Source organism: Sus scrofa, chromosome 7 (genome assembly GCF_000003025.6).
Source record: "Sus scrofa isolate TJ Tabasco breed Duroc chromosome 7, Sscrofa11.1, whole genome shotgun sequence".
Taxonomy (NCBI): Eukaryota; Metazoa; Chordata; class Mammalia; order Artiodactyla; family Suidae; genus Sus; species Sus scrofa.
Window position 1 is genome coordinate 52,435,776 of NC_010449.5, and position 16,917 is coordinate 52,452,692.

At 43.9% G+C, this 16,917-nt stretch overlaps 1 protein-coding gene across 3 annotated transcripts in view; it reads right to left on the reverse strand.

The window, feature by feature from the left end:
• Nucleotides 1–16,917, reverse strand: part of PDE8A (phosphodiesterase 8A) — a 147,717-nt gene that overhangs the window by 25,010 nt on the left and 105,790 nt on the right. For all 3 annotated transcript variants that reach the window (XM_021098898.1, XM_021098899.1, XM_021098897.1), the window contains exons 12-18: nucleotides 14,859–14,936; nucleotides 9,291–9,361; nucleotides 8,877–9,041; nucleotides 7,476–7,524; nucleotides 6,838–6,973; nucleotides 4,718–4,916; nucleotides 531–748 (exon numbers count right to left, since the gene is read on the reverse strand). In XM_021098898.1, coding sequence (XP_020954557.1) covers nucleotides 531–748; nucleotides 4,718–4,916; nucleotides 6,838–6,973; nucleotides 7,476–7,524; nucleotides 8,877–9,041; nucleotides 9,291–9,361; nucleotides 14,859–14,936 — 916 coding nt within the window. The remainder of the gene's footprint in view (nucleotides 1–530; nucleotides 749–4,717; nucleotides 4,917–6,837; nucleotides 6,974–7,475; nucleotides 7,525–8,876; nucleotides 9,042–9,290; nucleotides 9,362–14,858; nucleotides 14,937–16,917) is intronic.

A 16,917-nucleotide genomic window follows, 5' to 3' on the forward strand; every position in this document is an offset into this window, starting at 1 on the left:
ATGTGCTACAGGTGAGGGCCCCCCACCCCCACCCCCACCCCCTGAAAAAAGTTTGCTGGGAACAGTGGAGTCTTTCAGACAGAGATATAGATGACAGCTTCTCTGAATCTCTCAAGGCTCAAAGTGTCTTGAAATGTCAAGACACAAATGAACTGAACCTTGAAAACATTGTGCTAAAGTGAAAGAAGCCAGTCACAGAAGACTACACATTGGGGCTGCTTCCAGTTATATGAAATGCCCAGAACTGGTAAATCTATGGAGACAGAAAGTAGATCAGTAATTGCCTACCTAGAACTTCAGGAGTTGGGGGGGAGGGCCGATGGGGAGTGAGTGCTAACAGGCTTGAGGTTCTTTTAGGGGTGATGGAAATGTTCTAAAGTTGACTGTAGTGATGGCTGCACAACTCCGGATAGACTAAAATCCACAGCACACTTTAAATGGGTAAACTGTACTGTGTGTGAATTATACCTTAATAAATTGTTTAAAGAGAGAGAGAGACAAAGGAAACATACCTTCCTATGCTTTCTTACCTCTCCATGTTTTTAAAGATATTGCATTTATCATCTCCAGTGGTCAGCTGGAAGGCCAAGGCCGCATGGTGGCTCTCCAGCACTGCAGTGTCATTATACAAGATGGCCAGCTCGCTGCCAGCATTGCAGAGGAAGGAGTTGGTTCTCCCGGGATGGTCCACATCATGAATAGTGGCTGCAATGAGGGCAGCGACCTCATCAAGTGGATCTAAAGTTTGCTGAAAACAAGAGATCTTTTAAAAACTGGGGCATGGCATTGAAAGCAAGGAAGCCTTCTGTGTAGTTTTCTTTTTGCCCTATTAAGAATATTTTGGATTTCTGAGAAAGGATATTGTTGAGCAAATCCAGTTTTCCTGTCTCCACTCTGAAACAGTTCTATCTTTGCATATGTTTATTAGGAAACATTATCTGATTCTCAGTCTCACACAAGTTAAGGACTTACCAAGATACAGGTAGGAGTCACCCCCTCAGCCAGCCTGTCTCTAGACCCATCACAATAAAAGTCCTTAGTCTGACATACTGACTTAGACCAAAAGAAACTAGAATCACTAAATTTAAAGAAAGGAAAAAATTTTTTAAGATATGCATCACTCATTAACTGGGGATTGGTCTACAATTTTCTCCCCACTTCTGGTGCTTTGTCAGGTTGATGTCAGGGTTTTATGAGTCTGATAAAATGATCTGGAAGTTTTCCATCTTCTTCAAGACTTTGAAAAGTTTTATGTAACAAGGAAAAATTCCCTAAAGGGCTAAAGAACTCACCTGTCCATCTGGGGCAGGAGGCAAGTTTTAAAGAAACTGATAGTTTAAAAACAACTCTCATGATACTCACCTCTTTCAGTTTTCTACTTCTAGAACTAATTTGATTTAAAACTTTCTTTTCTTTCTGTAAGAAACCATCTATTTTAAGTATAGAAGTATAGAAACCATCTATTTTAAGTATATAGCATACATTTCTAGGAGTTCCCGTTGTGGCTTAGTGGTTAATGAATATGACTAGGAACCATGAGGTTGCGGGTTTGATCCCTGGCCTTGCTTGTGGGTTAAGGACCTGGTGTTGCCGTGAGCTGTGGTGTAGGTTGTGGCTCGGATCTGGTGTTGGTGTGGCTCTGGCATAGGCCGGTGGCTATAGCTCTGATTAGACCCCTAGCCTGGGAACTGTGGCAGTGGCCCTAGAAAAAGGCAAAAAGACAAAAAAAAAACCAAAAAAAACCCAAAAGTATACATTTCTGTCATTCTCCATTTCAAGTATATTTCTGTGTTTTCTGTATTTTTTTATTAGTTTGGCTAGAACATACTTTTCTGGGTTTTTTTCCTCTCAAAAAAAAAAAAAAAAAAAAAAAACCCTTTTGGATTATCATTTTGCTCTTTCCATCCTATAGGTCTTGATATATAGACTTCTCATGTTCCTGTTTTCTAAATAATCTGTTACTTTTGGTTTATGTCTTATTTCTCCCCAAATTTTTCAAAATATTTTCTCATTTGTAGTGAATGACATTTTTTTAAATTAACCTTTAGTTATTAAATTCTAGTTTTTGTTGTGGTTAGAAAATCTAGCCTATGAAATTTAAGTTTATCAAGACATTCATTGTGCCCTAGTGAAAAGATCATTTTTGGAAATATTCTATGGACACATGAAAAGAAGGTGTACAGCTAATAAATCAGTCTTATAAATTTATATGCTTGGGATTATCAGACACAACTTAGAATAGATTTACAAGGAGATCCTGCTGAGTAGCATTGAGAACTATGTCTAGATACTCATGTTGCAACAGAACAAAGGGTGGGGAAAAAATGTAATGTATACATTTAAGGATAACTTGATCCCCTTTCTGTACAGTGGGAAAATAAAAAAAAAAAAAAGAAAGAAATTCAATAGTTTTAACTTTAAATGGGTGAATTTGACAATGTTCATTATATCTCAACAAATGCAATTAAAAATTAAGTTAGCTGTCGGAATATATAGTTGTATGTTACCTATATTGTAATTCAAAAGCAATAAATTACAGCAAAAATTGGAGTTCCCATTGTGGCACAGCAGAAACAAATCCAACTAATACCCATGAGGTTGTGGGTTCGATCCCTGGCCTCATTCAGCGGGTTAAGGATCCGGCGTTGCAGTGAGCTGTGGTGTAGGCCGGCAGCTGCATCTCTGATTTGACCCCTAGCCTAAAAACTTCCATATGCCTCAGGTGTGGCCTTAAAAAGCAAAAAAAAACCCCCAAAAAACAGCAAAAATCAGGTTGTTTATATGCGGAACCATACTGACACAGACATCTCTCCTCTGCCATTTTTATTCACACTATAAAAATAGTCCTATTTCTAAATCCTTATTCTACCTACAGTCTTAGTCATGACCTTTCTTAAACAACAACAAAAAACAAAAAAGAAACAAACAAAAAACAGAGGGAGCAGAGACATGAGACCCAACTCTGAGAGGGTGTGACTTCAGGGTAAGGCATTAATAACATTTGCTCAGCACGTCCATGTGCTAGAATCATCCTTTCAGGTTGTTTTCTTCCCTACATTTGCCCCTGGTCACAGGTGAGGAGGCGGGACCAGGAGGCACTTGTCCTTGCTCTGCTGCCTGCCTGGGCTGGTCCTGGCCACCACGAGGCCTTCCCCAGATGCCAGGACATCAGGCAATGACACCTCACTGTCTTATTCCTCAGGAGGCCATTTTCTTAGACACAAAACCAGTGGTTTGATTCTTCTGCTCTTGAGTAATTCTGAAAGTGAACTGGCCATTCACTAGACCGCCCTGGACCCTCTGTGCCATTTTATGATGGACACCTAAGGAAGTAACACAAATACTTTGACAAATAGTGCAAGTCTAGTCACTACTTCAAAAAATTCCCTAATGAAATAGTTTACAACATGGAAAGCTTTCTTGGGAAGCTCGATTTAGGAGTGTGTAGTGAGTAACATTCCTTGAAGGAACCTTTCTTCTGTGAACTCTTCTTACTGTGGCCTCTTCCTATCCCCCATTCTCCAAAGGCCCCAAAGCTGGAGCTAAAGCTGCTAAATGTCTCTGGGCCAGTTCCAACTGGCCACCAGCAGGTGCCAGTGGCCACTGAACCTGATACTAGGAGCCTCTGAGTGAACGGTCCTCATCCTTCCTCCGCTGCACTCCCTGGACAGAGAGGGACAGGCATCAGGGATCCTGAAGGAGCTTGTTGTCCAAAGGAAGTGGAAGGTAAGCATTCTAATACAGCAAAATCAGGAGAGTGCCCAGGAGGGTGTGGGAGTATGGACGAGGGGCAGCCAAGTCAGGGTTGGAGGTAGAGGGTTTCTAGGGAAGGCTTCTTAGAGGAATGAAGACCGAGATAGATCCCTGAAGGACGGGGGAGATGTAAGGGAAGCCAGCACCAGCAAAGGGAACAGTATGGCAAGGATGGGAGCTTCAGAAACTAAAGTGGTATAGCACGGCCCAAACATGGCCTGCGGGATGAGAGCTGTATACACTGTCCATGGAGTTTAAAGTTTAAACCCTGAAGGAGGATGGGAGGCTGCTCCTGGGAACAATATGGTCAGAGTGAGTTCCCTAGGAGGCAAGTCAGGAATTCTCGTTTGGCACCATTTAGATGACAAATGAGGGGGCCCTCACTGGGACAGCAGCAGGGGCACTATGTGCAGGCAACAATTCTGAGGACATGGAGAGGTTGTAGCAGGCAAGGTCAGATATCTACCAGATGCTGGGAGCTTGAAAGGAATGAACTGAAGATGACGCCAGATTTCTGACTTGGGTATCTGCTTGGATGATGAAAATCTGGATCAGGTAGGCAACTGTGGGTGGGAGCAGTGTTGGGCAAAGATGATGAACTTGGCCTCAAACCCTGCTGACTCTGACAGGTAGATGGGGACCCTAAAGCGGGAACAACCGACAGTTAGCTGGCTAGACTTGCTGGAGATTCAGAGACTCCCAGAAAAGCAGTCCTATCCTGTTCTCGCTGGCTTTTTCCCTGGGGACCAAATTCCCTGCTATGGAATGACTGGGAACAAGTCATGAATTAACTTATCACCTCCCCACAGCCAAGGCATGGCCTCCTTCCTGACTCCTCGTGTGGCCACGCCCCCCCCAGGCCAGGCTGCACATGCGCAGGACATGCCCCTCCCGAGCAATCGCACCGCAGAGCAACCCCTCCACTGCTCCCACCTATTAAGTATGGCGCACCAACACCACTCACCTTTATCCTCTCTTTGCAGAGAAAATAGGCAGTGGCATGAAGCACATCGGCAGCATGTGTAGAATTGTGGTAGGGGTTAGAAGAATGATAATTGGCTTCGATAATTTGTAACCACGATCTCAGTGTTGTCTCGGAGCAGTTTAAAAATTCACAGACTCCAAAGCGAGCAAACGTTTTGAGACCAAGATAAATCAAAGGCCTATAGAGAAAAAACACCCACAACATTAAAACAAAGCAAGGAAACAGGCAAAGTGTTGGATCTGAACAGAATCAAAGAGAAAAACTAGAACCAGACTTCAGAGAGTGTGCAGGGCTGCAAAGTGGGGCCTGCATGAGTGGCACACTGTTGCCTTTCCTCCTGGTAGCCACCGCCAACCTTGGGTGGAGCCTAGCCCCAACTCTGGGAGCACTCATCTGGTGCTCCCCACTGGGGTGAGGTTTGCTCTCTTGTTCTTTTTCTTTCTTTCTTTTTTTTTTTTTTTTTGTTTTTTTAGGGCTGCACCTGCAGCATATGGAGGTGCCCATGCTAGGGGTTGAATTGGAGATGTAGCTGCTGGCCTACGCCACAGCCACAGCCATGCCAAATCCGAGCCGCATCTGCGACCTACACCATAGCTCATGGCAATGCTGGATCCTTAACCCACTGAGAGAGGCCATTGAACCCGTGTCCTCATGGATGCTAGTCAAGTTCGTTAACCACTGAGCCAAGATGGGAACTCCTCTTGCCCTTTCTGGCTCAGACCCTACTTGTTGGACTAGAGGATCCCCCAAAACAAAGTGTTGCCAGGCTAGACTTGTGCTACCTTGAACCCTATCCCCTCCTTTGGACTTGTAGGACCTATGTCATTGGCCAGATGTCCTGCCTAGGAGAAAATTACAGTTCCTGATGATGGCATATGAGCCAGATGTCGTCGCATGTCATGTAATGGTCTTGACAATCTGGAGGTGTGCATTACAGTGTGAAGAGGTTTCCCAGAGAAGCTTCCCAGAGGTTTCCCAACTGATCACCCATCCTTGAGAAGTCATCTTCATCCAGCATCTGGCCTTTGCCTGGAAGGTCAAGAAACTTGGCTCTGCTGAGGCAGTATCCAGAGACAGTCAGGCTCCCAGGATTTGAACTGACCTGCCTTGACCAGTTCATGTGAATACAGTCTCACTAGTATGTTAACCAGGTGCCCAAAGATTTGTTTTGGAAATACTCTTTTCCATTGTCCTTGTCCATGGTGGGTGCATGGATGCAGAATGTATCAGAAGGTTGACTCGCTGTGAGCATGAGCAAAGGGTATGGCCTGTCTTGGGGACAGTCACACAGACCAGGATGAGATCTGCTAAGATATCCCACAGCCGACAGAGCATGCCTCTCTTGCAGCTGCCTTCTGTCTGCTGGGGTCAGGGCCTCACCCTTTGGAAGGTCAGCTCTGGCTGGCATGGGCCCTGGACACCCTTTTCTGCATGCCAAGCCAATCACACCCCTCTGACTAACTGTTCTTTTCCAGCAAGGTATAACGCTGAAGGTAAAACCCCAATACCACACTAGTCTCTGTGACCCCACCCAGATCAGGAGGACTGGAGTTTTGAGTGTCCCCATGCCTGTCGCCAACATAGCAACCAAGATCTGGGAATAGCTCCTATCAAATGTGCATTTGTGTATTTCTAAGTTTTAGTTCCAGGCTCTGAGTGGGGCTCTTGCCTGCTATCTCAACATATCGCTACCTACAGGAGAAATTAACTACTATGTTTTATAGGAAGGAAGGAAGGAAGGGAGGGAGGGAGGGAGGGAAAGAAAGGAAGGAAGGAAGGAAGGAAGGAAGAAAGGAAGGAAGAAAGGAAGAAAGGAAGGAAGAAAGGAAGGAAGGAAGGAAGGAAGGAAGGAAGAAAAAAGAAACTTTGGCTATTTGGGGAGATTAAGTCACTTGCTCAGGTTCATGCTTGCTCTTTCCACAGAAGTCCCCCTGGCTTCCCACAGATCTCTGGTCAAGGCCTGGGCCCCGTTGCTCTTTCCTGAGCCTCCTCCCTGACCAGGGACTGGCTCTGTGCAGAAGCCACACTCTTTGGGTGGCTCTTTCCGTATCAGTCCTTGGAATCAAGCTCTCTGTCTGCTGAGCTCCACAGAGACTCACCTTTTATGAGTGGCAGCCTCAAGTTCAAAAATGTCAAAGTCCCAGTATTCCTCATTTTCCATGGCCCGAGCTATCCGTGGTGGGATGTCGTGAAGGGAGATGGGGGTGATTATACTGCTGGAAACTTGTTGAAGGCCTACAAAGTGATGTGATTTGGAGAACAAAATTAATAGGCTTTATAGCTTTAACTGTTCCTTAGGGAGAACAGTACGGCTTAAGGGGACAGTTGCTTTGTTTCTCAGGTTTTATGATATACTAACAAACTTGATGAAAAAAATTACCTGAAAATTTTCATCTGAAAAATTTATTTTCATCATTTAAGCTTAGTTGTAATTTTTTTTTTTCTTTTTAGGGCCGCTCCTGTGGGATATGGAAGTTCCCAAGCTAGGGGTCGAAATGGAGCTGCAGCTGCCATCCTACACAACAGCCACAGTAACACCAGATCCAAGCTACGTCTGTGACCTAATGCCACAGCTTAAGGCCAACGCTGGATCCTTAACCCACTGAGTGAGGCCAGGGATGGAATCCACGTCCTCATGGATACTAGTTAGGTTCTTAACCCACTGAGCTACAACGGGAGCTCCCAGCTTAGCTGTAGCATTAATAGCGATCCAAAAAGTTAAAAAGGGAAAACTTACTTTTTGTTGAAAGAACATATTCATTCCCAGATAGTCTTCGCAAACCATCCTGATAAAAATGAAGGAAACAAGGAAAAGGGAAGTCACAACTCTTTTTTACTTTTCGAAAACCCCAGAACAGCCAGTCCCAGAGGAGAGATGAGGGCAGGCCTTGCCATCTACGCATGCCAAGGCTCCGCTGTGATCACCACCGTGGTCAACCACACGCTCAGTCACTTACACAAGAGCACAGAGCCAGATGCTGGGAAGGACTGGCTAAACTCGGGGGCAGGGGGAGCATCAGGGAGGTGAGTGCAAGAGATGCCCCAAAGCCCACTGGCATTCAGGACCCACTTTCTTTCTTAGGGACCACACGCCTCTGCCCTTAATCTTCCTCACACTTGGCTCATGGACACCAGGCTTCCTCTGGAAAACTAGACCCTTCCTTGCTCTCTTAAGTGCCCACACACTGCCCAGCTGCCTCTCGGGCTGAGAGCTGCTCCCAGACCACTGCCCATGCCCCTGGGCAGGCCCCTCCTCAGGCCTGCGGCTGCTCTCTCCCCGCCTTGCCTCTTTTCTCCCCTCATCCCTGGGACGCTATCCCACCCCATCCCTCATCACCCCCGTCCCAGCTCCCCCAACCCTCAACACACGCACAGGCTGGAGAAGCCTCTGTCTCAAATAGGCAACACCATCTCTGGGAATTGCTCTACCCTTCAGATTACTGCTTGAAACCTTATTTTATGGAATCAAGTGACTTCAGAAAGCAGGAATTAGGAGGGGAAGTAAATTTTTTATTTCTGAATTTTTCTAAAAGTGACAGATAGCAAGGGAATGATCTGTTTTCCATGAAGTTGTTCTTCCCTGTGAGACCTCTATGCTAGATGGGCTGGAGGGGGATCCACGACCCCTCAAGAGCCCACTAGAAAGCCCCCCTCTAATGAAATGGTCCCAAGCCCTTCTTTCCCCTGAAGTCATCAAATCTGTGGACTTCCCCAAATCTGTAGGATGCTCTGGAGGAAAACCACATGCCCTATCTCCTGGTGCCTCTTTAAACATATATAGTAGTTCTGTTTTATAATATGGTATGGATCATTTTATATATATTTTTTTATTCTGCCCCAGTTTTCAAAATCTTAAAACAATTCAATTTTCTTTAAATAAATCACTTGCAGAACCCCTGAGCCAAAGTGAAGAATCAGCTCAGCAGACTGAGAAGGCTCCTCCTTCTCCTGGGTGGTAGGCAGCAGGTGAGTGACAGCTCAGCCAGAGGGCAGCTAAGCCCAGGCAGTGGAGGCTTTAGGCCTCGACTGAGCTCCACACACAAAGAGTGCTGTGTAGGCCAGCCCACAAACAAATCACCTCTGGGAAAACACACAAGAACGGCAGGATCTAGCCAGCAGCCTGGTGGAATATACTTACAGACATTAAGCCCCCAACAAGGTCATTGGCATGAGGATCATCATCCTTAGCACCAAACTGTGGTGAATATAATTCAGTGGTTCTCAGAATTTCTAGCACACGGTCTAAGGCTTCTGTCACAGGCATGGGACTGCTTTCCTGGGCAGCATTGATGATATTGATTACCTACAATATGTTAAGACAAGGCCTGAGTTTCATAACATTAAAGACAATGAAAAAGCAGTCCAGAGAGTCAGGCTGGCAGCAGTACTCAGTGCTAACTTCAGACTATTAAAATGTGCGTGTCAGGCAGCTCCATACAATCAGGAGTGCATTATTATTGCGGTGGGTCCCTGTTTCTTCTCGCTGAAAACAATCAACTGGGAGAACGAGAGACTGCTCTGCTCAGTGGAAACCAACCACAAACTGTTTCACCTTGGTGATGGGCGCCTCGATCGTCATGGAATGTATCCGGGCCATGGAGGAGTGTCGTCTCTGGCTGGAAACTGTGGAGAGATCACGTGATGCAGAAATCAGGGCTGTGCACCTGTCTCCCCTCCTTCCCCAGGCCCCAGAGTACTCAGCTGCATGATGAAGCACAACTACATGGTCCCTGAACTTCCTTTCTATCTTAACAAGCCTGGGATTCTGGCATGACCAACCTTGCTTCCTTCAGTTCTAGGCACTAGGATGCATGTGTCCCTGTAGACAACATCTGAGGTCACAGGCCAGAGAGAAAAGAGAGAAAACAATCTAGCGAGTCAGAGCCAAACAGCCTCTTTTTGTGTTTACAACAATAAGGCTTTATAATTACTCAGCTTGCCACTATCCAGGAGTGCAAATGTTCTGCAAGACAATGCCCCGCAGGCTCTTGGTTTCATATACGGTGTGAGCAATAAACACAACTCAATGAACTGAAATAATGAATCTCTGGTTCAATTTTTCAAGGCATCTGTTAGTGATTTCCACTGTCATACTTTATCTAGAGTGACTGGGTCAATACTGTAAGTGAGGAGGGCAGCAAATCTTGGGCTCTAAAATGTGCTAATTTTTTGTTGCTCCTATCAAGATCCAGTTCCTCTGGGGTGGGGAGAAGCCTGGGCAATACACAGGCAGGAGGAAATATTCACACAGTGTTCTGTGTATCTCCCTGAAAGCCCCACTGTCAGGCCAAATGCTGTTTACCAAAGACCTTAAAGGACCACAGACTGTTCAACAGCCTGATGTGTCAGCCTTATTTTTACCAAACTAAGGCCCAAGGAGAAACACTGTGCAAGATGAACCAACTCAGGAGCTCTCGAATGCTTTACATTTCGGAGCTCAGCAGAACTCCTAAATCTAATTTTGGTGACTAGCACATGGTTTCCAACTTTCTATTTTACCTAACAAGGCCATTAAACCAAAAAAAAAAACCAAAAAAAAAAAAAACCAAAAAAAACCCACTATTCTATCACCATGTCATAAAAGAACTTGTTCTCATTTAAAAATAGAATGAAAGTGACATATACTTATAAAAAACAATTCTGTGGATGTAATAAGGCAAGAAAAAGAAACAGATGGTATAGAGATTGTCGTGACTGTGTGTGTATAAAGTCTGAAAGAACCTACAAACACCTTGAGTAAGTTTATCAAGGTTATTGGGGACAAGGCCAATGCATAAAAGTCAATTTTTTTTCTATATACCAGCAACAGACAACTGGATGTTGAAATAAAAAACATTGTAACAATAGCATCAAAAAACATCAATATTTAAGGATATATGTAATGGAAAGATGTGCAAGAGTTATATGGCTGAAAACACAAAGTATTTCTGAGAAAAAATAAAGATAGTCTAAATAACGACAATGAACATAGAGATTTCAATTTTCCCCAAATAGATCAATCTACATACAGATTTAAGACACTCCCAGGAGGCCGTGGGTATGTATACTGACGAGCTGATTCTAAATGTTATATGGAAACACAAAAGACCTAAAATAGCCAAGAGAGTGCTGAAGGAGAACTTTATACTGCCAGATACCAAGGCTTACCAAATGGCTGTAGTAATCGATGGTGGTATTGATACAACCAAGGACAGACAGAACAATGAAACAGAACGGAGTCCAGAAAGAGACCATCTATTTATAGTCACATGGTTTACAAAAATGGATGTTACTTCCAAAGATGGTTTTTGAATATGGTTTTGGGCCAGTTGGGTTTCCCTGAAGGGGGGAAATTCATTCTTGAGTCCTATCCTCACTAGATATAAAATTAATTTGAAATGGATCACAGACCCAAAGTGAAAGATAAAGAAATAAAGTTTCTAGGAAAAAACATGGGAGAGGGAAACATGGAAGAATATTCTTCATGACTTTGGTACAGAGAATGATTTCTTAAAATAGAACAAAAAGCAGTACCTTAATAGAAAACACTGATAATTTAAGAACCTGTGTTTGTGTGACTGGGTCACTTTGCTGCACAGTAGAAAATTGACAGAACACTGTAAATTAGCTATAATGGAAAAAATTAAAATCATTTAAATAAATAAATAAAAAGAGTATCCCTTAACAGAGGTCCAAGAGTGGTGGTGTTGGGTTGTCTGTTGCATGTATAAGCAACAAGGGGGATGCATTGTCTGTGGAGAACTTATAAACAGTAATAAAGCTGTCTGGTAATTGGTTTGCTTTTTATTACCACCATAAACTAGCAATTTTAAACAATGTCAGTTAAAAAATATTGGTCCTTGGGGAAAAAAAGCACTTTTGCTGTGGGTACTATAGAGGTTGAATAATTTCAATATGCACACACACACACATATATATTTTTTTGAAGTATAGTTGATTTACAACATTGTGTTAGTTTCAGGTATACAGCAAACTGATTCAGTTATGTGTGCATATATATATATATTTTTTTTCAAATTCTTTTCTATTATAGGTTATTACAAGATACTGAATGGAGTTCCTGGTGTTATGCAGTAAATCCTTGTTGCTTGTCTACTTTATGCGTAGTGGTCTGTACCTGCTGATCCTACTCCTAGTTTATCACTATGCCCTCGCTTTCCCCTATGGTAGCCCCTGGTTTGATTTCTATGTCTGTAAGTCTATTTCCATTTTGTATATAGATTCATTTGTATTATGTTTTGGATTCCATATATAAGTGATAACAAACAGTAAAAAAAAAATAATAAGAGCAATGAAACCTTGGTTTAATGTTGTAATATCTTCTTAAGGAGTGACAGAATTTTGGAAATTGATAAGGCTCCATAATTTGGATGTAAATTGTCACTGAATTCAGCTTTTGTATTTTTTTATCTCTCTCTTTTTTTTTTTTTTTTTTGGTCTTTTTAGGGCCGTGCCAGTGGCATAAGGAGGTTTCCAGGCTAGGGGTCTAATTAGAGCTGCAGCTGCAGTCTACGCCACAGCCACAGCAATGCCAGATCCAAGCCGCATCTGCGACCTACACCACAGCTCATGGCAACGCCAGATCCTTAACCACTGAGCAAGGCCAGGGACTGAACCCACAACCTCATGGTTCCTAGTTGGATTCGTTTCCACTGAGCCACGACGGGAACTCCAGCTTTTGTATTTTTTATATGTGTTTCAAGAGAGATAGAGAAAGCATGAGAAAAATTCTGAAAATGAACAGTTATAGGTGAGAAGAAAATACATGAAAAGAGTTGGAAATAAAACAAATGAAGTTAAAAGAAAAAAAAAAGAACCTCTATTCACTGAAAGACTATTAAGAGAGTGAAAAGGCAATTTACAGACTAAGAACAATATACTTGGAATATTTATATCCATATCTAGAATATAAAGAGAATTTCTACAAACCAGCAAGAAAAAGATAAATAACCCAATGATAAAAAATGGGCAAAATATTTAAATAGCACTTAAAAGAGGATATCCAAATGGCCAATAAGCATATGAAAGGGTTGCTCGATCTCAGTAGTCATCAGGCGAATTAAGTTCAAATTATATCCAGTAGCATGGCTAAGGTTTAAAACTCTGGGGAACCAAGGCGGGGGGCGGGGGGGTGGGGGTGCGTGCAGAGCAACCGGAACTCTCCCAGACAGTGACGGAAAGGAACATGGTATATCCCACACGGAAGAACTGTCTGCAACTACCCAAAGGCCCCGCAATTCCACTCCTAGGTAAGAGAGGAACACACATTCCACAAAAAAAGACAGTATCAAAATATTCACCACAGCCTTACATTCCAAAATATTCTTAACAGCCAAAATACTAACAGCCGCAAGGCAGAAAGATGAACACAAAGGGCCATTAGTAAGAAAATGGATAGACAAATTGCGGCATATTCATAGAATGGAATGTTACCAAGCAATACAAAAGAATGAACTCCTGATATACCTAACAACGTGGATGAATCTCAAGAACATTAAAATGAGTGATGGAGGCCAAACACAAAGAGTGCGATTCCATTCCTCTGAAGCACAAAAAGAGGCCAAATTAACTTCTGTGCAAAATCAGTGGTTGCCTCTGTGGTGAAACGTGTGAATGCGAGTGCATGCATGCATTTTCTATATCTATTTTGGGTGGTTACATTCTATACAGTTCAATGTACAGAAGTGCCAAAACTTACTGAACTCAACACTTAATAGGAATTTTATTACATGTGAATTATAAGTCAATTAAAAAGAACACTGGTTAAAAACCAAACACACTAAAAGAAAAATGTTTTACTCTTAAAAATACAGAAATGGACAAAGTAATCCAAAGGATAAAAAGAAGTCAGCATGTGGGAGTGAAGACGGTTTTGGGCATCAGTGACCTTGACCCTGCTCTGCTCTACTCTGCCCAAGGGCCCTAACATGTGGTGATGGCAGTGACCCCTAACCTTGCCAGGTGCCACACGGAACCTCACATAATCCTCTGTGGACAGCACAATCATCTCCATTTTATGACGAGGAAATGCAAGCATGGAAGTCCAGTCCCAAGGATGGACAAAAAGTAGATGAGGCTGGGACCTGAATCAAGGTCATTCTGAGGCTCAAGTCCACACTCTTCTCTATAAGACCACTTTGCTCCCTGGCCTTGCAGCAGGGGTGGGATCTGTATTGTCCTTCCAATGCGAGGGATACGCAGCATGTCTTCTGGTCCTCGCAACAAACCCACGAGAGAAGTGAGGGCAGGCACTGGATCTCAGTTGTAAAACAGGCAAATTTTGGCTTTTTATCTAGTAACAATCAACTCCATATGCTTCCCAATTCATCTCTCAGTCAAAGAAAGTACACAGCTAGCAGGAATATTTGCCTTCACACTATCTACAAATAATTTTCATTGCACTTCAAAAACTCCTAGGAGTTCCTGTTGTGGCTCAGTGGTATGAACCCAACTAGTATCCATGAGGATGCGGGTTCAATCCCTGACCTCGGTCAGTGGGTTAAAGACCCAGCATTTCTGGAAGCTGTGGTGCAGGTGGAAGTTGTAGCTCCGATTCGACCCCTAGCTGGGGGGAACCTCCATATGCCTCGGGTGCGGCCCTAAAAAGCAACCCCCCCAAAACAAAAACAAAAAACTCCTAGATGTCTCAGGCCACATAGCTATATAATCTTTAAAAAATCATATTCCAACTAGAACTTAAAGAATATTTGCTTAATAAGAGTCTTTTACATCCCCAAATGCGGCTCACTTCCCCACCAAAAGGCAAGCTTCCATGGCAGACTGTAACCTACAATAGAATAAATCATTAAGAATTTCCAATGATTGGAAATCGTTGCTCATACAATTATAGCAGATAAACTGACACCTTAAGCTGTTACAGTTTAGAAAATCAACTACAGAATAGATGGTAAAAAGTATCCACTATTTTTTTTTATTCCCTGACTCCATCAAAAGGGTCAGGATGGAACCCACTGGCAAAGGAGTTGTGGGGGGGTGGCAGTGAGGGAGCCAGCCAGAGGGAGGCAGCGCCAGAAGCTGAGGCTGGGGAGGGAGCATTAGACATCTCCGCGTGTTCCACACTGAGAGAAGAGTGTTCTCTTCTCTGGTCTTTGTCACCTACCTTCGCTTGCTCGAGAGGCAACAGTTCTGACATCCAGGGAGCTTTTTCTCCTGTCTTTATGTTTGCCTGTCTGATTATCTGTGGAAACAATTAAATTATAAATTACCTCTCCCAAGAGACTGCAATAACACATTAGGAAAATTACCAATCTAAAAGTTTTAAGACGTAATTTAAGAATTAGAATACCATTTAGGATGCCACAAAAATCAACACAGTGCACAGACGTGAAGACTGTCAGCAACTCGGTTTTAAGGGAGGCTGACTTTCTCAAAATGTCCTACCTGGTACTGACATAAACAAGTGCTTTACAGTTGCCAGGTTACATAATTACTGAGTCCCATAATGCAAAAACTAGCAGAAATGAACTCACCTATCATGATTCTATATAATTCTGATCCCCATCCACCCTTGCCCCAAAGGAAAAAAAAATCTTGCATTTTTTTTCCTACAATACAAGCTCTAAATAAAATGTTCCAGAGAAGAAGGTGCCTCTCTTTTGGAGGGTAGTACAAGGAACATGAGTTTGGGGTCTATTCCTCTGCCCCTGCTTCCTGTGGACAGCACCATTGCTCTTTGAGGCTCCAAACAGGGGTTGTCTTCGACTCCTCTCAGTCCCTAACCTCAACCCCACGCCAATCAACGACAAGGCAAACTTAACCTTCCTTCCTATGCCCTCCTCTGTGCTCCTCCTGGATGTCACATGTGGGACCCAAGCCTCTCCATCCTGTCCCCATTTCACAGGCCAGGAAACTGGGAGTCACCACGCAGATGAGTGAGCACAAAGCAGGTGCTTGAGCTCAGGTCTCCCCTCCTGTAACTTCTCTGTCTTCTCCTGGCTTCCTCACCAGGAATCCTCTCATGAACAGGATCCAAGTGCAGGCCCTTGGTATGCCTCCCCACCACTGAGAAGCTGCTCCCTTGCTGTCTGCTACATTCCCTTCTATGTGGGCACTGGCATGACCTTGTCAAGGTCCCTGAGGACCTGGTTGTCACTACATCTGAAGGACACAATTCAATTCTTAGCTGACTGACTGACTTGTGGTCCTAGACACCACTGATCCCTCTTCCTGCAAACCCCTGGCTCACACAAGTCCACGCTGGCTTTCCTTGCATCTCTTACTATTATTCCTTCCTAGTTTCCATCATGATCCCCTCTTCCTCAGCACCCCTGCTCTTCTCAGATAACACAATCTCCCCGGGAGACCGCATTCCTTCCTACAGCCGCAACTAATTCCCGTGCTGCTGGCCTGACCCAGGCCTTCCTCCTGAGCCCCAGACTTACATCTTAACTGACCACTCGTCACCTCCACCTGGACACCCCTCAAGTACTTCGAACGAGTTCATTACCCAAATGAACTCATTATCTTCTCCCAATCCACTCTTTTTCCCAGGTCTCTGAACAGCATCTACCTTTTTGCTTAAGCTGGAGACAGGTCAGACCCGCTTCTCCCCCTCATCTGGTCAGATAAATCTGTAGATCCTACATCCTAAATACTCTCCAGTCTCTCCCTGCTCAGTCCCTGTCCTGGCTCAGACACTTGCCACTGTCACTGTAATGACGGCCTTTCTCATTTGTCCCTCAGGCCCCAACCTTGTACCCTTCAACCTATTCTCTACAGGCAGCCAAGGGGTCCTTCTACAACGAAAATCTGACCGGATTAACTCTCCTGACTAAGACATTTTAATGGGTCACTATTATTTTTAGGATTGGATTTAAATTCCCCAATGTGACACCCAGAGTCCCATGATTATCTGGACCTCTTCTCTCTGGCCATCATCAACTACAGCCAAGTCAACTACTGCTTAAGTGACATGCTATTTCACCTCCCAAACCTCTATGCCTTGGTACAAACCAGTTACCTCCGCTTAGGAACCCCCCCCCCCCGCCACCTTCTTCACCTGGTTGACTCCCGAGCCTCTTTGAAGATGCAGCTAAGATGAGGTTCAGGGATCATCTCCTTTAGGAAACCTTTCCCTAATGTCTACCCCTCAACCCTCCAGTAACTGCCTTCTTTACTGTCCGTGTCCCTCACCAGCTGTGAAGGACATGAAGGCAGAA